The sequence below is a fragment of the Diabrotica virgifera genome, chromosome 6, assembly GCF_917563875.1.
Source record: "Diabrotica virgifera virgifera chromosome 6, PGI_DIABVI_V3a".
NCBI lineage: Eukaryota > Metazoa > Arthropoda > Insecta > Coleoptera > Chrysomelidae > Diabrotica > Diabrotica virgifera.
In genome coordinates this window covers 200,533,372-200,556,410 of record NC_065448.1, presented here as the reverse complement: position 1 = coordinate 200,556,410, position 23,039 = coordinate 200,533,372, and the positions used below count along the sequence as shown (strand labels likewise).

At 35.5% G+C, this 23,039-nt stretch overlaps 1 protein-coding gene across 1 annotated transcript in view; it reads left to right on the top strand.

Moving 5' to 3' along the window:
• LOC126886634 (clotting factor G beta subunit-like) overlaps positions 1-23,039 on the top strand; it is a 73,755-nt gene that overhangs the window by 7,925 nt on the left and 42,791 nt on the right. The window contains exons 3-4 of the mRNA XM_050653625.1: positions 1,718-1,892; positions 21,667-21,872. Coding sequence (XP_050509582.1) covers positions 1,718-1,892; positions 21,667-21,872 — 381 coding nt within the window. The remainder of the gene's footprint in view (positions 1-1,717; positions 1,893-21,666; positions 21,873-23,039) is intronic.

The following is a 23,039-nucleotide window of genomic DNA, read 5'->3' as shown; positions in this document are numbered from 1 at the left end:
CTACGGGCGGAAATCATAGTGGGGGACGAGGTTAGTTATAAGGGGCCAAAATCGCGGTTTTTATTTTTTTGTGACGCTCATGATCAAGATAATGCACCAAAATTTGGGAATAAGTAGATCGTCACGTAACTAAGCAAAATCTCCAGGGGCGAAACGCTGCGTAGGGGGCAAAGGGGTGTCGTGCAGGGGTGAATATAAAAATTATTAGAGGTTATAAGAGGTTTTTTGTGACGCTTATGATAGAGATAGTGCACCAAAATTTGACAATAAGTAGATCATGACGTAACTAAGCAAAATCTCCATGGGCGGAAACCAGAGTAGGGGACGAGAGTAGTTATAGGGCGTCAAAGTCGCGGTTTTTATTATTTTTTGCAACCAGGCAACTAAGCAAAAGCTCCAGGGACGGAACGCAGCATGGGAGACAAAGGGGTGGTGATCAGGGGTGAACATAACTATTATAAGGATTTTATGACGTTCGTGATCAATATGGTGTACAAAAATGGGAACGCTGCGTGGGGAACAAAGTGGTGGTGGGCTGGAGTGAATATAAAAATTATAAGGACGAGCGTCACAAAAACCCATTATAATTTTTAGATTCACCCCTGCCCGCCACCCTTTTATCTCTGACTTAGCGCTCCGCCTCTGGAGATTTTGCTTAGTTAAGTCATGATCTACTTATTCCCAAATTTTGGTGCACTATCTTCATCATGAGCGTCACAAAAAAAAACCTCTTATAATTTTTATATTCACCCCTGCCCGCCACCCCTTTGTCCCACACGCAGCGTTCCACCCCCCACCCCTGGAGATTTTGCTTAGTTACGTCATGATCTACTTAGTCCCAAATTTTGGTGTACTATCTCGACCATTAGCGTCACAAAAAAATAAAACAAACGCGACTTTGACCCCTTATAACTACTCTCGTCCCCCACTCTGGTTTCCGCCCGTAGGGGAAAATCATGTGCACAACTCATTCAACAGATCTCCATATAGTGTGTTCATATTACTTATCACGAGCAAAATCCGCTTTTGTCTCTCCGACTATAATATGTGTGTTAGAATATCAGTAAGAATTTTTCTTGTAAATTGTTATGTTTAAAAGAAAAAAGAAAAGAAAAAAATATAAATAAAAAAAATAAAAAAAGAAGAAAAAAAATATAAAAAAATATATAAAAAAAAAATATAAAAAAAAATAAAAGAAAAAAATATATAATAAAAAAATATGTAGATAAAAATGAATGACGAACTTGGACAGTCCATAGTAAATAGCTTTCGAATTAAGTAGAGGGCCAAATAAGAATGTTGCAGTTTTTGCTGTGGAACTCTGAGAACATCATTTAGAAAAAAAAATAAAAAAAAATTAAAAAATATATAAAAAATTATTTAAAAAAATAAATACAAAAATAATTATTTATTAGTAGAAAGTAGAATTGTTTATTAGAGATTAATATTAGTATTAGTTTTAGGATAAGATACGAAAAAATTACTAATAAAATAAAAAATAGTAAAATTGGCGAATGGATTTAGTGTCCGTAATCATATAAACCCAAATAAACAACAACATAATGTTTGTCCCTTGTAATAGAAAAATATAAAACCTACGCGAATGTTTTTTATAGTTCAACTTCTATGATGAATTTTTCAACATTTTAAATTTTTCAAGTGTATCATTGTTTCTCCTCACTTCTCCTATTTTTGCTTTTTTATTATGTTTTTGCAGAATGCGGTGTTCCCAATAGAGAAGCACGTCTTGTGGGCGGTGAATATTTAACAGGCCATGAATTTCCTTGGGCCGCCTCTATACAGGTGAACGACGGCAATAGCAATGTTTCTTCCCTTGCCGCGACCCTCATCACTCCTAAGTATTTGCTTACTTCTGCCAGTAATGTTATTGGGTGAGTATATCAATTTTTTGGTAGTTATGTTATATGTTATTTATTTTTATTGTCCGATGGAAACGAAAAGAGAGGTAGTAATGAATCATGTGAGCTCTCGGTCTTTAAAAATAAATATCCCCCACAACACAAACAAAAGTAGAAGTTTACAATGAACGAAAAACTACTTTTAAATATTTTAGCTTAAAATAAATTAATATTAAATTTTAATTCTAATCAAAAATCAGTACCTATATTAGGAGAGGATCGAAAACTAACAGGTCCCTATAATGTACAAGCAGAACTACTCAAACTAATGGACAACGAATCAGTAGCAGTTATTAAAAACTCAACATAGTGTTTTCAAAGACACTTGGACCATCCGTTCGCTCTTGCAGCTGATTCGAACTGTTTCATGTAGTTTTTCCATGACGATTTTCCGTTAAAAGTTAGGACTTAACCACGTTTTTGTCACTTTCCAGGTTTTACATCCATAGAGTAGAACATACACGACATTTGACTGGAATATTCGAATCTTTGTCCTTGTAGTATATTCACCAGACCTCCAAACAGGGTTGAGCAATGAGCATGCTGAATGCTTGTTGAGCTTTTCCTATCATCATATGAATATCGTCTTCTTTACCTCCATTTTCTGTTATGAAACTTCCAAGATAGGTGCGTAAAGTTTTCCACATTTTCAATCTGCATGTTGTCGATAGTAAATAGCGTGTTGTTCCTTGCATTTATTCTCATGGATTTGCTTTTACTAATACATATTATTTTTCAAATCTATTTTATTGGCTTCAGTGCAAAGTGTTTCCAATTGGTCAGTCACGTCTTGGAACCTCTGTCCTAAGAGGCAGATATCGTCGGCGTATTCTAGATCGCTTAGGCGTGTGGTTAACGTCCATTTTATCCCTCTTGTGTCGGAGTCTAGTTTGGAGAGAACATAGTCTATAGCTATGTTAAAAAGAAACGGAGAAAACACGCATCGCTGTCTGACTCCAGTAAGTACGTCAAATTCGTCACTGTTGATCCCATTGTGTGTCACGCTGCATTTCACCTTGGTAAACAGTGACTATACAGGGTGAGTCATAAGGAACTGTACATACTCCTACCTCGTATGGAGGCCCCTATGGAGAATAACAAATGACCAATAAAAAGGGTCTGCTCCCATTGTTTAATAATATACAAGGCGAGTTGTTAATTTTTACAGAAATTTGTATTCGTCATAATTTTTGAACGGTAAGATCGATGTGTCTCTTATTTTGGTAAATTGTTACACTGTTACCACCCAATCAACTGATTTATTCAAACTAGAAAAAAAATCAGGTCCGGCTTTAAAAAATTAGTTCGTTGTGGTCTTAGAAAAAATTTAACTCTGTATACGGTTTTTCAAAACTCTATAATAATTTTACAAATTAGACAAATAGGCAATTAAAATGACATATTTACTTTTTTCCCAACAAGATTACTTAATTTTTTTATAAAAAAAATCAAATTTGACTATGAATTAAAAGTTTGGTAAAGTGAACCATAAATTTAAAAAAATTAACTTTTTTTACAAAATCTAATATTTTTTGAACAAAAATTTAATTTATAAGTTACCATCCAATCAACTGATTTATTCAAACTAGAAAAAATCAGGCTCGGACTTAAAAAATTAGTTCGTTTTAGTCTTAAAAAAAATTTCACTCTTTATATGGTTTTTGAAAACTCTAATAAGAATTTTACAAATTACACAAACATACAATTAAAATGGCATATTTATTTCGTTCCCCACACGATTACTTAATTTGACTATGAATTAAAAGTTTGGTGAAGTGAACCATAGATTTAAAAAAAAATTTGCAAAATCTATTTTTTTAACAAATATTTAATTTATACATATGTATTAATACTTCCACATCTGGTGTTATACGTTGTAAATAATAAAAACCTTTTAGATAATTTCCAGAATTTCAAAAGGAAGAGGTTGTTTTGAATAATACTAAAACATCGCCCTTACTCCGGTCAACTTACACATCCGAGGCTACAAAAATTACCATCAAGTTGAAAATTGGCAGGATTGTTCAAAATAACATCATAAATGAAATCTAAAAGGTCCTCATAAATCCAACCCGAGCTAAAAAATTTACGCGGGGTCAAAGGTCAACAAATATAGTTTTTAACGATTTTCAGCGAAACGGTAAGTTTTATCATAAAATTAGTTCTAACAAAAAATATAGATTAGATAATTATCTATAAAAAATGTCTTATTACATTTTTTTTTCCTGAGAGCCACCGTTTTTGAGATATAACGATTCAAAAAGTGGTCCTAATATTCGCACACATTTCCACACCACCTTTGAGGTAGTGTACTTAGCGCGTTTTTTTAACGTGGTTTTTTAACAACGGCTTTTTTCACGCTCTTCATTACATTCCTGGCCGCAAAATAAACATTAAGCATTGTTGTTTAAAACAAAAAGCTGGTTCACTTACACGTGCTCTAGTAAGAGGAGGACTTTTAGTCGATGTACTGGCTTCTTGTTTTTCATGTTGTCTTTTAATAGCTGCAGCAATAGAACACTTTCGAGTATAACTTTTACGACACTCCACATGTATGGTCACAGATTTCTGCTCTTTAAGAAATTCTAAAAATTCATCAGCTCTTTCAGTACTTGCATTGATTAATGTTTTTATACCACTTTCAACGGTAATAATTTCACCTTCAGTTAAAATTTTAGCTTAAATAAAACAATTTTCTGCCATTTTTGTTATAACAATGAAAATAACACGAAATAGGTTAAAATTTATTTATTTAGCGTATGGCTTAAGTATATCACAGAATATATTTAGATTTATGCATTATACAATGCATCACAAACAGATGTCCAATTTTTTTATATATTCGATTGACCCTTCGGTTGCCATTACAAAGTCTATAGGGTCGCCTGTGTATGCTCTGCGTGGGCAGTCCTGAACAATGTGACTGATCGTCTGTCTTGCAGCGCCGCAGTCACAAGAAGGCGAGGGGAGTTTACCCCATCTGTGGAGGGAGTCGGCGCATCTTCCACAGTTTGTTCGAATTCGATTATGGGCTGCCCAAATCTTACGGGGACGTTCAAATTCGCCAGGTTTCCCTATGATGTCCGGTAGACTATGGTAATGCGGATCTGTCCTACTTTCCCAATCTTCTCTCCATCGGGTATTTAAGTCAAAGTTGGATTGCTGCAGCGCTTGAGCAGATTGTAGAGGGGGGATCGGAGACGGTTTCCAAGAATATCGGGGATGTCGTTGTGGACTAGAAGCTGGCGACTGTCCATTATTTTGTTATATTTTTTAACCAATGCATGTTCGCGGCGTAGGTTGGGTGGTGCTATATTACTAAGGGTAGGTAGCCACATTGTAGGGGTGGGCTTAATTGTGCCTGTTATCATACGCATAGTACGGTTTAGTTGGGTGTCGACCAGGTGGGTATGCCTGCTATTTAGCCAGACTGGAGCACAGTATTCTGCCACCGGATATATCAGGCCAAGAGCAGAGGATCTTAATGTTGATGCTGTGGACCCCCATGTAGTGCCGCAGAGTTTCTGTATTATATTGTTGCGTGTTTTCAATTTTGCTGCTGTTTTAGTCAGGTGTTCTCTGAATGTGAGCGTTCTGTCTAGAGTAACCCCAAGGTATTTCGGGTATTTATTGTGTTTTAACAGCTTGTTATTAAAATACACTCGCAATTCTCTGTTTGCCAACTTGTTGTTTAGATGAAAAGCTGATACTTCAGTTTGTGTAGTACTTGGCTGTAGTCTCCATTTCTTAAGGTATTCGCTGAGGATGGATAAGTCATTCGTGAGAGTGATTTCTGTAGTTTCTAAAGATTGGTGGCTTGTTGCAAGGGTCCAGTCGTCAGCATATCCAAACTTCCGAGATTCGGTTTCAGGCATGTCAGCAATATAGAGGCTGAAAAGTAAAGGGGCAAGGACAGAACCCTGTGGAAGACCATTGTTAAGTTTCATCTGTCTACTCGTCTCCTTTCCCATTATAACTTGGAAGGCTCTGTTGGTCAGCATGTTGTCAATAAGGTTAATTATCTTTCTGCAGGGGATAATGCGGGCCAGTTTATATATTAATCCCTGTCTCCAAACAGTATCATATGCTGCTGTTAGATCTATAAATACTGTTGCTGTCTTTTGTTTCTTTTGAAAACTAGCTTCTATAAAAGTTGTTAATGACAGCACTTGGTCCGTACAGCTTCGATGAGGGCGGAAGCCAGCTTGTTCAATGGGGACATTTTCTAGTATCCTGTGACTAATTCTGTTGAGGAGAAGCTTTTCTAATAGTTTATATACCATGCTGAGTAGAGCTATGTGGCGGTAGTTTTCTGGCTTATCGTTTGATTTGCCCGGTTTCGGAATTGCAATTATCTTTGTTCGCTTAAGTGAGAAAGGAATGTTACCTGACTGAAGTATATCATTAAAGAACATTGCAAGCCACTGTTTCGTGTATGCACCACTGTGTATCAAGAACTCTGGATGGATACCATCAAAGCCAGGTGCTTTACCTGATTTCATTTCTTTCAGCGCATGTGTGATTTCAGAAATAAGTATTCTTGCTGAATATTCGGAGTTCGTTCTGTTCATTTGTTTTAATGCCTTTAAGTCTCTTTTCACGTTGGTAGTATGTGTTCGATCTCGTGGAGCTCTGGATAGAGATACTATATGGGAGGCAACCTTGTTAGGAGACATTTTAGACTCTCTGGATTCCAGCTGGTTAGCTCCTTCAATTTTCCGCAACAAGGACCATGCCTGCCGGCTTGATTTTTTGAAGTCAAGGTTTTCGACAGTCTTTATCCATTTTTGGCGTCTAGCTGTATCGATGTTGTGTAAAAGCTCATCGGCTATTTCTCGGTCACCACTTTCGAGAAACTTCGTGTATAAGTCTTCACATGTTTCAGTCCATCCAGGCACATATTCTTTGCGATACCCCCTAGGGATGGTTTTCTTGGCAGTTCTTATTACTGCGCCCACAAACCTCTCATAATGTTTGCTGGTTAGAGGGACCCAGCTCAAGGTCCCGTCTAGTTGTTCAGAGAACTTCTTCCAGTTTGCTTTTCTAAGATTCCACCTGGGTCGAGGATATGATCTAATTATTGGAATTGATATTCCGATGGTGATAAGCACCGGACGATGTTGAGTATGTGGGAAGTCTGCAAGGACACTTCTCGCAGTTGTTAGTGGTCTGTCATTGGTATCTTTTGAGACAAAACATAGGTCTGGGTTATATTCTTTTCTCCATGCAGCTGATTTAAATGTTCCTCTGTCTTTGGCATCAAAAACTAGGTATGTGTTTTGCTCTTCGGACCATTCTACTAGTGCCTCCCCATTTTCATCATTCGTGGTGTACTTCCACATTTCGTGGTGGCTGTTGAAGTCGCCGATGTATATAGTAGGATGTGGATGAGTCTTTAGCACTTCTGGGTTCCATGTAGTGGCTGGAGGTTTGTATATGTTAACTACGGTAATATCTCCAATCTTGGTGACTACTTCATGTATATTATTTTCATTGGAAGCAGAAAGTAGGAAACCATTTTCTATATTGCAGCGAATGTAGGTTGCGACGCCGTAATGTTTATCATAGGTGGCTCCCAGTAAATCGTAGCCAGGTATCTTTCCCCTTAAATCAAGCTGGACTTTGTCTTCAGTATGGGTCTCTTGTATGGCAACCAGGTCAATGTCGTTATCGTGTAGGATTTTTTGCAACACTTGGCATTTTGCCTGGCTTATGCCCTCGATGTTAAGGTGACAGACTCGGATACACGGTCCGAGATCTCTAGTCAGTTGGTTCTGAGAAGAACCTTTATTTGTTCCCATCGTATGTTTACGTATAGATAAGATTTCTGTTTGTGATCTGTGATGTTGGCAGGATATTGTTTTTGTTTTTCGTTCGTCTGCCGCCAAATTTTTGCTAGTTCATTTAGCGTTACCCAGGGTGCACCACATGGAGGCGAACTAGCATTACACCCTATAGGTTAAAAAAAAATATAGGTTTAACACGTATTTTCACTCCGGAGTAGTACTCAAGACTAATTAATACCTCGAGGATGTCATCTACGTGAAGAATTTCGCCACCCAAGAAGATTACGGTGTAATTTGCATAATAGTAAACTAACTAAACTTACATAAAGTTTATTGCGTATTGAAATATTTATTAGTACTTAGCAATAAACATTTTGCCTAGAAAGTTGTCCTTCATTATTATGTTCAAACCCTTCTGAGAAAAGAATAGGTAGGGTGATTAGATTAGCCAACGAACGTGTTTATTCCGACAAAACCCATGTTTACAAATTGAATTAAGGCGCATAAATAAAAATAATGATTACATATTAATACTTTGTCATATCAATTTACTATTTTTTCTGGGAGTAAGCCGTAAAATCCGAATAATTTTTATTATTTTCGCGTTACATTCACTTTGTAAAGATTTTTTTGTTGGCACTGTAATATGCCTAATACAGCGTATACATTGCATCCCTCGGTAGACCGCAAACTGTATAGTAGAAACATTATCATATTTATAATCTTATATTATTATATGTAATATAAGTTAAGTTGACCGAATCGCGGTGTGCAAGTACTTGGAAGGGGAAACGAGAAACGACGCTGCGCGAGTCGCGGGGAAATATTGCAACTATCTTAAATAATTTATATTGTCAATTGAAATTGTCAAATTGACGTATATTTCATACCTTCTGTCAGTGAAGCAGAAAAATTATATATTGCTCCAGAATATTGATATGATATGCAATTATTATATAAAGGTAAATTTAATTAATTTTATTTTGCTTGCAGTACTGCATTTTAATAACTAATTTTATTTCCTACATACAATTGTTGACGTTTTCATAACATAACCTGAATCTTATTTTTTCTTCTTATTATTTTTTTGGACTATGGCGTTGACAATTATCCAGTAACCAGGACTAATATAATTGGCCAATATAATTAAAAGTGCGAATTTTAGTATAGAGCGTAGAAATAGGGGTCGCTTTGCCGAACTTGCACGGTCCAGCTTCAGTGATATATACAGTGATTAGCGCGCTATTAACCGGCAAAATAGCGCAAAAGATGGAAAACGTATTAACAGGCCCGGCCCTAGGGATTTTACCGCCCTGGGCAAGATTGGCGACCACCGCCCCCTCCCCTTGGTAGATCCATGACTCACCACCTTCCTTCAGCGATCGCCAACTTAAACCACGATTGTATTTTTATTGATGTGTGCTTTGTGCTAAATTATTTAATACGCCATTTTCCACTTTATTTGAACGATACACGCTTAAAAACACATCTATTTGCAATATTTTCATGAAATTTTAATACATTACTATAAATGAACATCTTTTAATATCCAAAAACTCACCATCCATATCAATAATTACACACTTACTTTTTTAAGTAAGTAAGTAGAACTCTTCGTTCCTTGGCACGGGAAAAAATCATTTAATAATTCTCCAAGGTCCAAGGATTCAGCTATTTCGTGTTTAATAGATATTGTCGCTAGAGTACTCAAACGTTCCTGGGACGTATTTGATCTTAAGTAATTTTTTATTAGTTTCAGGTTTGAAAAGCTTCTCTCTCCAGAGGCTACTGTCACTGGTAGGGTTAATAAAAGCCTCAACGCAACACTAACGTTGGGTGCGAAATCAAAATCATAGTCTCTAATCATTTTCAGGGTCTCTAGAGGTGTACTCTTGGGCTTCACAATCGTGGAAAGTACTTTGAGTTCATCTTTTAGGTCAGCATAATTTAGACCTTTTGACTCATCAAAAGTTAAAGCATCACATCAATAATAACATTGTTACCTGTCACAGTAGTAGTGTCATCAGTAGCTGACATAGATGCTGATGATTGTCCCAAATGTTTGTCGTTGGACTGAGAGGGAGCGGCAGCAGACGTGTATGCTGATGATTGTCCTAGCTAGATGACTGTCGTTGGACTGAGAGGGGGCGGCATCAGAAGTTGATGCTGATGATTTCCTAGGTGACTGTCGTTGGACTGGGAGGAACGGCAGCAGACGTGGATGCAGATGATAGGCCTAGGTCTGGGTGAATATTGACAGACTCAAAAGGAGCGACAACCGCTGTATGTTCTCTAGGTTGAGCAATATTGTCAGCATCGGTGTGTAACGGTTTTAAAAATTTACCTATAAAAATTTTAAGCCTTTTGTTTCAATCTCCTTCTCTGCCCTCTTTTTCTGTACTGACTACCAGAAAGACGTTTTCTACCATCCATTACTGCACGTACACAATTATTTTTAATAACACTAAACACTTCTAACATTATAACACCCCTCTGGGAGGGGTAGTTCTGAGCCCACAATTCTTATGCGAGGAAGAAGAAGGCGGTGTTGTCGATTTCCCGTCGAATGAAACTTGCAATTGTTATTGTTTGACTTATTTAATTCTCGTATTTACAGTTGCATTTTTGCCGCTCATGTTCATAATATTGATGTTTTATAATATTAAAACCATAATTTATTATTTCTTTAATTTAAAAAAATTGCTGTGTTCTAAAATTTGCCGCCCCTAAATTTGCCGCCCTGGACAGCCGCCCATTTCGCCCACCCCTGGGGCCGGGGCTGCATATTAGGTTGTGAGATAAAGAGAAATGAAACTAGTCGAGCTGGGAAATTTAGCGATATTAACCTTTAAATTTACATTATATTGATTGTTTCCCACCTTTACACATATCAGAGGAGTAGGTCAACTAAAACTGTCACTGTGACAGTGGTAGTTTCCAAACTCGTCTGATACGTCTGAAGGTGGGACATAATCAATATAATGTAAATGTATAATATCGTTAAATTTCCCAGCTCGACTAGTTTCATTCACAACTTAATACGTTTTCCATCTTTTGTGCTATTTTGCCCGTTATTAGCGTGCTCATCACTGTATACCTGGTGTACTAATACATATATTATGACGATTAGAAGTTTTTCAACTCTTTGAATCGTTGTATCTCAAAACCGGTGGCTCTTAGAAAAAAAATATTAAAATATTTTTTATAGATGATTATTTAATCTACATTTTTTTTAGAACTAATTTTACGATAAAACTTACCGTTTCGCTAAAAATCGCTAAAAACCATATTTGCTGACCTTTGACCCCGCGTAAATTTTTTAGCTCGGGTCGGATTTATGAGGACTTTTTAGATTTCATTTATGATGGTATTTTGAACAATCCTGCCAATTTTCAGCATGACGGTAATTATTGTAGCCTCATTCCTATTTTTGAGACTAACTAGATCGGTCTACCTGTATAGTATTTGTTTAGTGATGCATAGGTAGTGTCGTTTTATTGAATTCTCAGAGATTTATTTCAAAAGGCAAAATTAGTCCTGTCGCCAGGGGGGGTACAACGGTCTCCTGTATTCAGATGGACTTACCCAAGTTTTTATTATGTATTTTGGCCCGTACAACACGAATTTTTTGGGTAACAGTTGATCCGGATGTCGATAAGATTGTTATAAACAAAGAAGTTGAGGAATTACATAACAGCGGTTTCTCGCAAAACAAAACCTGTTTTTGTATTTTTTGGGCCATTCTAACCAAAAAATGTTCCTACAAGTTTTTTCGTAGGATGCATAGTTTTCGAGATAAACGCGGTTGAACTTTCAAAAAATCGAAAAATTGCAATTTTTGAACCCGAATAACTTTTGATTAAAAAATAAAATAGCAATTTTGCTTACCGCATTTGAAAGTTCAAGTCAAATTCTATCGGTTTCGAATATATACATTGCTAAAAATTTATGTGTTTATTGCTAAAAAAAGCTAAAAACACATAGTGTTTCCCGTGCCTAATACATGCGTTTATATGCATGCTACGTAGAAATAGCCTCGCTTGCACTTGTACCTACTCTACCTACTCGTTCGACTTTAAATGAGAAATCATTGAAAACATCACTCCAGCACTAGGTGTTTATACTTTTGTTTAACAATAAAATAATAAATTTTTAGCAATGCAAATAACTAAAATCGATATACTTTGACTTGAACTTTCAAATACGGTAAGCAGAATTGCTATTTTATTTTTTAATCAAAAGTTATTCGGGTACAAAAATTGCAATTTTTCGATTTTTTGAAAGTTCCACCGCGTTTATCTCGAAAACTATGCATCCTACGAAAAAATTTTTAAGAACACTTTTTGGTTAGAATGGCCCAAAAAATACAAAAACATGTTTTGTTTTGCGAGAAATCGCTGTTATGTAATTCCTCAACTTCTTTGTTTATAACAATCTTATCGACATCCGGATCAACTGTTACCCAAAAAATTCGTGTTCTACGGGTCAAAATACATAAAAAAAACTTGGATAAGTCCATCTGAATACAGGAGGCCGTTGTACCCCCCCTGGCGACAGGACTAAATACAGTAAATTTATTTTTTAAATTAACGAAAAGAGAATACATAATATTATGTAGAACATTGAACATAAACGGATTTATTTGCATGTTTAAGTAAATTTAACAATATGTATGTATGTACAATAATTATTGTATACATACATACATAAAAGAACTTAAGAACCAAATAAAACAATAAAACAATTTTTTTTGAGATTTATAGCAGATTTTCGAAATGAAATCCATCTTTGTCGGACCATCAACTGTCTAATAGACCTCCTGAGAGTTAAGGGATCATTTCTAATATTGTTACGAGAATCAATAATTTTACCAATTACTTAGTTCTTGTCGCGTATTGATATTTTCTCGATAAACCATTTCTTTTAATCGACCCCATAGGGAATAGTCGACAAGGTTAAAATCAGGTGATCTAGGTGGTCATGCATGAGGCCCTCCGCGTCCTATCCACCTATTTCCATAAGCTACAGGTTGACGAACAGCAACTGAGAAATGTGGTGATGCCCCATCGTGCATAAAGTACATACCTCGAGCGCCTACATTGGCAAGTAGATTCGGCAAAATATTTTGTAAAATATCATAATGCAAAAAAGTACAAACAGTGTAAGAAACACAAATAAAAATAATAACGATGGCGGACGAAAAGTCAAGTTATGTACTCAAACAACGAAAATGTCAAATTACCATTTTTATACATATACATTTAATACATGGTGAGAAGGTAGTGATGCAAAAAACGACGGGAAAAATATTTGCTTTTTGTTTAATTTAGGTTTATTTGTTTATCTCCTTTTTGACAAACAAATACTATACAGGATGATGTTTTAGTATTATCCAAAACAACTTGTTCCTTTTAAAATTCTGAAAATTGGCTAAAAAGGTTGTAGTCCATTCTTTCACGGTTTTTGCTCTAAATTTTAAAGAATAGCTTGGATTGAGATGAAATTTGGCATACGTATAGCTTACATATCAAAGAAAATAAGTGATATTGTGCCGATGTGTGCTTTTGCCTTGGGGGTGACTTTCACCCCCTCTTGGTGGTAAAAAATATATGTCCAAAGTAAGTCCGGAAATGGGTAAACTGACTAATTTTAAGTAACTTTTGTTCTATAGAGCTTTTTCGCCAAGTCAACACTTTTCGAGTTATTTGCGAGTGAATATGTTCATTTTTCAACAAAATAACCACATTTTTAGACGGTTTTTCGCAAATAACCCAAAAAGTAAGTATTTTGTCGAAAAAACGTTCTTAGCAAAAATATAGCTTATAAAAAAGTAAAAAAAAAATGTACGCTTTAGGTCTCTGGATTTCGTAGAACCAGAGTTATAGCCAATGAAAAATAGATTCATATTCACCAAATTTCAAATAGAATATTTCGACGTGAAATATCCAAAAAATTAAGCACTTTTTGGGGAAAACCTATTATAACTTTTTTAAAGTGTTTAAAGAAAGCTTTATTTCTGTTTTTACAAAAAGTTTCTAGCATTAAATTTAAGCAAGTTACGCTCAAAATTAAGTTGGCCCCTTTTGTTTTTGCAAAAAAAAAAATCGGGAAGACCACCCCCTTATTAGCAACTTAAATGAAATTAATCGTTACCTCTCCACAAATTATTTTACTTATGTTGTCTTTATATGATCTGTAAGTTTTATCTATTCAAAGTGCTTATTTTTGAAAAAATTTGATTTGAAAGTAAAATTTTTAAAAATTTTAATTTTGAAAAATATGCTTTTTTTCAAAATAACTTAAAAATTGTTAGAGATACCAAAAATCTCGAAAAACAAAAAAAGTCAGATTTGCTTTTCTGAATATCATGTATTTTTTTGTTTTTCTGTTAGACAAAAATTGATTAAGATTTGGTGTTTCTAAATTTGCATACATTCGTGATCAATGACTCGTTCAACCCCTTTTAACTACAGCCCTTTCAATAATAAGGACTTTGAACCGATGAAACTTACAGATTATATAAACAATATATACACGAGTCAAGAAACTTGTGAAGTCGTAACGAATAAGTTCATTTAAGATACTAATTAGGGGGTGATTTTCTCGATTTTTTACCAAAACCAAAAGGGACTAACTTTATTTTGAGCGTAACTTGTTTAATTTTGATGCTAGAAATTTTTTTTATAAAACAAAAATGAAGCTTTTTTTAAACACTTTAAATAATTTTTAATGAGTTTTCCCCGAAATGTGCTTCATTTTTGGTTATTTCACGTTAAAGTATTCCATTTGGAATTTGACAAATATGAACCTATTTTTCATTAGCTATAACTCTGCTTCTACTAGGTGTAGAGACGTGATATGTACACCATTTTTTAAAAATTTTTACAGGCTATATTTTTGCTATATTTTTGCTAAGAATGTTTTTTCGACAAAATACTTACTATTTGAGTTATTTGCGAGAAACCGTCTTAAAGCGTGGTTATTTTGTTGCAAAAATGAGCATATTCACTGCCAAATAACTCGAAAAGTATTGACTTAGTGAAAAAACTCTATAGAACAAAAGCTACTTAAAATTAGCCAGTTTATCCATTTCCTGACATTCTTTGGACGAATATTTTTTCACCCCCAAGAGGGGGTGAAAACCAGCCCCAGGGCAGAAGCACATATCGGCACAATATCACTTTTTTTCTTTGACTTGTTAGCTATGTGTATGCCAAATTTCATGTCAATCCAAGCGGTTCTTTAAAATTAAGAGATTTTGCAATATTTTACCGTTAAAGAACGGACTATTGTATTATTTAAAACGTATAGCACGAGCCTGCAGTGGTAGTATAATTACTTATAAATTTGTTCAAAAAAATTAATTTTTGTAATAAAAGTTAATTTTTTTTAATCGATGGTTCACTTCACCAAACTTTTAATTATTCTTAGTCTTTGATATTTTTTTTATAAAAAATTAAGTAATCGTGTGGGGAAAAAAATAAATATGCCATTTTAATTACTCATTTGTCTAATTTGTAAAATTCTTATCAGAGTTTTCAAAAACCGTATACATGGTGAAATTTTTTTCCAAGACCAAAACGATCTAAATTTTTAAAGCCGAACCTGATTCTTTTCTAGTTTGAATAAATGATATAAATTAAAAATTTGTTCAAAAAAAATTAATTTTTCTAATAAAAGTTATTTTTTTGAAATCTTTGGTTCACTTTACCACACTTTTAATTCATAGTCAAATTTGATTTTTTTATAAAAAATTAAGTAATTGTGTGGGGGAAAATAAATATGTCATTTTAATTGCCTATTTGTCTAATTTGTAAAATTCTTATTAGAGTTTTCAAAAACTGTATACAGGGTGAAATTTTTTTCTAAGACTAAAACGAACTAGTTTTTAAAGCCGGGCCTGATTTATTTCTAGTTTGAACAAATCAGTTGATTGGGTGGGAATAGTGTAACGATTGACCAAAATAAGAGACACATCTTTACTGTTCAAAAATTATGACGAATAAAAATTTCTGTAAAAATTAACAACTCTCCCTGTATATTATTAAACAATGGGAACAGACACTTTTTAATAGTCATTTGTTATTCCCCATAGAGGCCTGCATACGAGGTAGGAGTATGTACAGTTCCTCATGACTCACCCTGTATAATGGAAATTATTTTATGCGGAATGTTTCTTAGCTCTAAAATTTTCCATATAGCAGCATGAGATAAGCTGTCAAAGGCACGTTCGAAATCAACAAAAACCATGTATAGGGGTGTGTTCCATTCAACCGATTGTTCTATTATTACCCTCACAGTTATAATGTGGTCTAAAACTTGCCTCACAAGTATAATGTGGTCTAAAAGCAGGAGGATTCTGGTCTAAACCTTGCTTAATTAGCTGAAATTCAACCTTGTTTGTTAATCTTTTATGTATGATAGTCGTGAAAATTTTATTTATGACGGTAAGTAAGGTTATTCCTCTTAAATTTTTGCACAGTGTGAGGTTGCCCTTTTTTGGAAACTTAATAATGTTACATTTTTTTTCAGCCCGCTGGAATGCTGTTTGTTTCCCACCCATCTCGGATTATGGGGAGAAAAAGTTTATCGGTTAGATCCGGATCTTTTTTTTTTTTGTTTATACTGGCATGGACTTTATGTCATTCGGCCAGTCACAACATGAGTATTAGTGTCATGTGTAGTGTGTATGTTGAGTAAGTGTCTTGTTACTTTGCAAAGTCGACGTCATTGTCTTTGCAAAGAGACGCTAATTGTATCCGAACGTCTGCGGTCCCTCCGGTGAGTACCGATCCCACAAGGACAGAAACTATATTCATTCATTAATTTATAATAAATGAAAAATCTCTGACCCTGGTGAGATTCGAACCCACAACATTTCGGATTCTTTCGATCCAAAGGCAGGCGCTCTTACCACTGAGCCACGGAGGGGTCTAGATCCGGATCAATTTTAATTAATTTAGCAGCAATGTTATCGATTCCGGGAACCTGTTATTTCTCAGAGATTTGATAGCTGTTATTATCTCCGTTTTGGAAGGGAACTCGCAAGATATATGCATATCTATATTCTGCAGATTTTTGACAATTTAATCTGCATTATCATTGGGCGTGCCTTGGATCTCCTGAAAATGCTCTTTCCATCTGTCCACTTGGTCATCTGTTGTAGTAAGTAATTCACCTGTGTTGGATCTTACAATATTCGAACAGTTAGGCCCATTTTTTTTAGTCGTCCAGTAATTTGGTATAGCTCTCTAGTTCTGTTGTGTTGGGCAGCTGTTTCTGCTTGTTTTGACAGTTCTTTAGCCCACCTACTTTTGTCTCTTCTTGCATTCCTTTCAACTGCGTTCTTTGGTGTTTCATATTCTTGTTGTTGGTCCACTCTTCGTTACACAGTTGTTGTTGCTAGATATCTTTTTTTCGTTTTTTTTTTCTTCGACAAGATTCCAAGTTTCATCTGATGTCCATTCCTTTCTGTCTTTCTCTTTTTTACCCAGTTTGTCTTCAGCTTTTTCTGTCAAAACAACTGAAAAATCTTCTCAGCTGACCAGATATTTACTTCACGTTCTCTTGTTTTTAGTTGAAGCTCCTCCCTAAACATGTGTTTTCCTGGGACCATTTTTAATTTGTCTAGATTATAGTAGATATATTGGTTGTTGGTCTTTCTTGTGATTTTCTTTTTTGCCATCTTGATGTTACTTGTACCAATTACTAGATGGTGCTCACTTGATATGTTTGCTTCTCTTTTATTACGTACATCAAGAAGAGATTGATCTCCATCTTTTTGATATGGCGATGTGGTCTATTTGATTTTTTCTTGTATGACCAGGTGCAGTCCTTGTTACCTTGTAAATATTTTTATGTGGGAAGATGGTTCCACCAATAACTAAACGATAATTGGAACAAAAATTTGTAAAGCGCTCTCCGTTTTCATTCATCACTCCCAGGTAGAGATTGCAATTGCTGCATCCAGCATCCAGCCGTCCAGCTGGATCCAGCGCTTTTTTACATGCTGGATCCAGCAAAGCGTGCTGAATCCAGCAGCGCGGATCCGCAAACGTGTTAAATTCGAGATAAGTTACTACTTAATGTCATCGTTAGCCTCTTTATCCAAAGTCGTGAGTCGGCAGCTACCATTAGATCCCAGTAGCTCAGTATGCTGAAGAGCTTCAACAGCCTAAAAGTTTGCATCGATAAAGCGTTGATAGACATTGATTCTGCGATAATACTCTGTACTGACGAGTGGTCAATAATCAATGAGTTGATCGCCACTTTTTAACCGGTGAAATTGGCTGTAGAAGCTCTTTTGCAGAAAAGAGTCAACTTTGATAACTGCCGATGACACAACCATGAAATTTGTCTTAGACAAACTAAATAGCCAGGAGTCTAGCCTTAGTTCCGATCCTTCGGAAGCATGACGCAACAGAATCGCGGAACGGTGCCTCTCTGAAATTTACATTAGTGTAAGTACTTACGAAGGGTATAACGAATGACTAAACAAGCCTGGTATTTCCCCATGCCAAAAAAGAATGCAATGCGACAAGAGATGAAAAATTTGTTGAGTCGTATAAATACACAAGTGATTGTGGAACCAGTGCAAGAGTAGATAATAAAAGGAGATGGGCCAGCTAATCCGGAGCCCGTGAATTTTAATTTGGAACAAGGACTTGAGCAACTTAAACAACTTTTATAACTAAAATATTTTGAAAAAGGAAATGACCATTTATGAGATAGAAGAAATGAAACGCGATCATTTGTTCATGGTCTATGACTATTTGCTGACCTTAAAATCGACCAGCATAGAGGCCGAAAGGACTTTCTCTGCAACCGGCTATATGTGCAGTTCTGTGCGAAGTAGGTTAGACGATAGATAAAATGTTTTCTCACTTAAAAAAAAATAATTTCTGTTATAAAAACTATGTTTTTATTTGATTCCACATTTTGTTGGATCCGCGCTGGATCCAGCTGGATTTAGGTCAATCTTGCAAAAATCCAGCTGGATTGAAAATTCTGCTGGATTGCAATCCCTACTCCCAGGAGAAATTTGCCCATTACGGTTTCTAAATTAATATTGTCCAACTTTAGGTTCATATCGCCCATCACTATTAGGATATCGCCTTGGTTTACTTATTGGGTGGTTTGTTCTAGTTGTTCGTAGAAAATGTGTTTATCTTCGTGGAGAGATGTGTTCGTAGGAGCATAGCACTGAATAACTGTTATCTTACGGTATCTGGTATTAAATCTGGCAGTCATAATTCTATTTTTAATGGGCTTCCAAGAAATGAGGCTTTCTTGGCTTGTTTTCTGAGTAGAAGACCCACTCCGTTCTCGTAAATTCCATTTTCTTTACCACTATATAATAGAAGTTCTCCTGTTTGGGTATGGTGTTCACCACTGCCCAATCATCTTACTTCCGATAGACCAACAAAGCTTAGTTGAGGCCATGAGAGCCATAGTGGCCTAACTGATAAGAACATTACTTTACATAATCAAAGAAAGTGATCAGAAGCTAACAATGTCCGATTGTTTTATTAATTGTAAGCTGACTAAGAATCATTCTTGGTCCACATACGATTATTAAATCAATCGAACATTGTTAGGTTCTGATCATTTTCTTTTATTATGTAAAGTAATGTTCTTATCAGTTAGGCCACTATGGCTCTCATGGCCTCAATTTACATCTATTTCTTTTACTGCTTGTGCCAGTTTAAAAACCTCATACAGAGTTTTAAAATTCCAGCAACCAAATCGTGTTCGTCTTTTCGGTGATGCCAGAGTCATTAACATTTGATCCATCCGGTTTGCTTCTAACAAAGTTTCAGTAATAAGATGAAATTTAAGATGGGTATGTTATTGACCTTCCGCACCCGAGTCTGGTGCCAGGGCTGCCGACTGTAGCTTCCAGACAAGCATCAGAGGATAGTGGTCCTGGAGTTTGCAACGACATTTCCTTCGTGCGAGATGTTAAGGTTGTACCGCCTATACTCGGTCATGTGGGGGGAGAGACAGGAATAAGTTGGGAGAGACAGGAATAAGTTGGCTAGCAGGTCTATTTAATAGAACTATGGAAGTTGGACAAATGCCAGACGAATGGAGAAGCAGTATATTAGTACCTGTCTACAAAAACAAGGGAGACATACAACAATGTACAAACTACAGGGCTATAAAACTATTTAGCCACACCATGAAAATATGGGAGAGAGTAATTGATAGACGGATACGTGAAGAAACCAAAATATCCGATAATCAATTTGGCTTTTTGCAGGGCAGATCAACAACAGATGCAATTTTCATTGTAAGGCAACTGATGAAAAAATACAAGAATAAAGAGACCAACGCTCATATGGTATTCATTGATCTTGAGAAAGCATATGATAGAGTTCCTCGAGAGATTCTGTGGTGGGCACTAAATAAGAAAGGAGTCCCTGGCGAATAGGTAAAGATTGTGAGAGATATGTATGAGGGAGTAAAGACTAGTGTTAGGACAGGTGTGGGAGAGACTGATAAATTTCAGGTGAAAGTAGGATTGCACCAAGGCTGGGTGCTTAGTCCTTATCTATTTATTCTCATTAGTTTTGGACCAGATAACAGCGAAACTACAGGGTAGCATTCCCTGGTGCCTAATGTATGCTGATGATGTAGTGTTAATAGGAAATAGTGAAAGAGACTTATAACAAAAACTGGAACAGTGGAGACCAGCTCTGGAGGAAAAAGGTTTAAAACTTAGTAGGACAAAAGCAGAGTATTTGGAATGTTCATTTAAAGATGGAATTACTACAAATAAAATGGTATTTTTGGATGGTGAAGTGATTGTGAAAAGCAATAGTTTTAAGTACCTAGGATCGGTATTACAGAGTAATGGAGAAATAGATAGAGATGCATGCAGTAGAATTAGGGCTGGATGGATGAAGTGGAAAGAAGCGAGTAGTGTGTTGTGTGACAGAAAAATTCCAATGAAGCTGAAGGAAAAATTCTATAAAACAGCCATAGGACCGGCTATGATGTACGGAACTGAATGTTGGGCAGTGAAAAAAAAAAAGAGTAACAACGAATGCATGTGGCGGAAATGAGAATGCTTAGATGGATGAGTGGAGTGACAAAGAAGGATAAAATTAGAAATGAGTATATTAGGGGAAGTCTAGGTGTGGCACCAATTGATGCCAAAATGAGAGAGCATAGGTAAAGATGGTTTGGTCATGTTCAACGTCGAGACGTTAATCGCCCAATACGAAGAATAGCTGAAGTGCAGATTCCTGGAAGGAGTAGGAGAGGAAGACCAAAGAAGACCTGGGGGAGACGATAAGGCAGGACATGTTGGTAAAGGGGATTAACATTGATATGACCCAAGATAAAATTGTGTGGAGAAATGCAATTAGGGAAGCCGACCCCGCATAGGGATAAGGCAAAGAAAATGTCTCGGTTATGTGGGGGGGACATAGGGAAGGAATTTAGGTTTTGGGTAGGATAATACTGGGGTTTGGACCTCGTTTCCCCTAAGAACTAAGTCTACACTCTATCGGGATCATAGAGAGGTACCTACGCGCTACCACCCAAGCTATTTAATAATTGAAAAATAACTACTTCCCTAAAATTTTACTTGAAAAATAAAGATTGTTTGTGTTGTTAAAACCCGGATCTTCCGAGGAAAATTTTCGTCAAAAGAAATCGAAGTAAAAATATCTCTATGCAGAATTAAATAGCGGCGAATTTTTATTGCGGTATTTTTGGTTTAAAATTAAAATCCTTGGAGTTACAGAGTAATAATTGAAAGAAAAAAGAGGAAATCGGAGCGCTATGTTTATAAAAAAAATAGAACACTTTCTGCGGCCTTGCATACCTATATTACTAATATATGCAATCTTAAGATTCGACTCCAGCAAAAAAAATAGCTGATAAATAATTTTTCCCAAAAATGCCCCTTTTTTCGATAAGCTGCCCAGACTAACACCACTTTTGTATTTAAGCATAACTCCCCGGGACATCAAAGTCACGCTTGGTCAAACAGATAGATGCCACCCGGACACTACTTCAGTGAATATGAGTGTTGACAGAATTATGATACATCCAGAGTACAATCCCGGATCAAGAGCTCACGACATTGCTCTCATCAGGTTAAATACACCTGCCAAGTTGGATAAAAGGATTCTGCCTATTTGTCTACCTTCCGCAAGTAAGTAGATTAAAATATAAACTAGACATTGGAAACGATCTTTCAAGATTAATTTACTTCTGTGTTTGAGAGGGCTTTGACATATTTATTTGATTTTACTAAACTATTAAAATTCAAAAACGTAATAAGAAGAAGTTGGTATATTTATATAGGGTGAGTCATGAGGAACTGTACATACTCCTACCTCGTATAGAGGCTCATATGGGGAATAACAAATGACCATTAAAAAGTGTCTGCTCCCATTGTTTAATAATATACAGGGTGAGTTTCGCATTTTGACAGAAATTTGTATTCGTCATAATTTTTGAACGGTCAGATCGATGTGTCTCTTATTTTGGCCAATCGTTACACTATTACCACCTAATCAACTAATTTATTCAAACTAGAAAAAAATCAGGTCCGGCTTTAAAAAAATTAGTTCGTTTGGGTCTTAGAAAAAATTTCACCCTGTATACGCTTTTTGAAAACTCTAATATGAATTTTACAAATTAGACAAATAGGCAATTAAAATGGCATATTTATTTTTTTCCGCACACGATTACTTAATTTTTTATGAAAAAATAAAATTTCACTATGAATTAAAAGTTTGGTAAAGTGAACCATAGATTTAAAAAAAAAATTACTTTTATTACAAAAATTAATTTTTTTGAACAAATAAGTAATTTATGTTACCATCCAATCAACTGATTTATTCAAACTAGAGAAGAATCAGGTCCGGATTTAAAAAATTAGTTCGTTTTGGTCTTAGAAAAAATTTCACCCTGTATACACTTTTTGAAAACTCTAATGTAAATTTTACAAATAAGACAAATAAGCAATTAAAATGGCATATTTATTTTTTTCCCCACACGATTACTTAATTTTTGAAGATATTCTTCTTTAGCGGCGAATCGATTGAGGATAAAATTGTACATTTACCGCGCGCCTGCGCACACTGACAGTATGTAATTCTGACAGTACCTATGTAGTTCATTGCTAATCTTACAAGATAGGTATGTATGTATCTGTAACCGTGCAAATAAGTCATTAAAGAATATATTAGTGGTTTTAGGAAATGTATTATTTATTATAATTCTTGTGTTTTTGGATTAATAAAATATTATGTAAGCATAACATCTTTACACTATATGTCGCCGTGTTGTGTAATTATATCCGAAACTTACATAT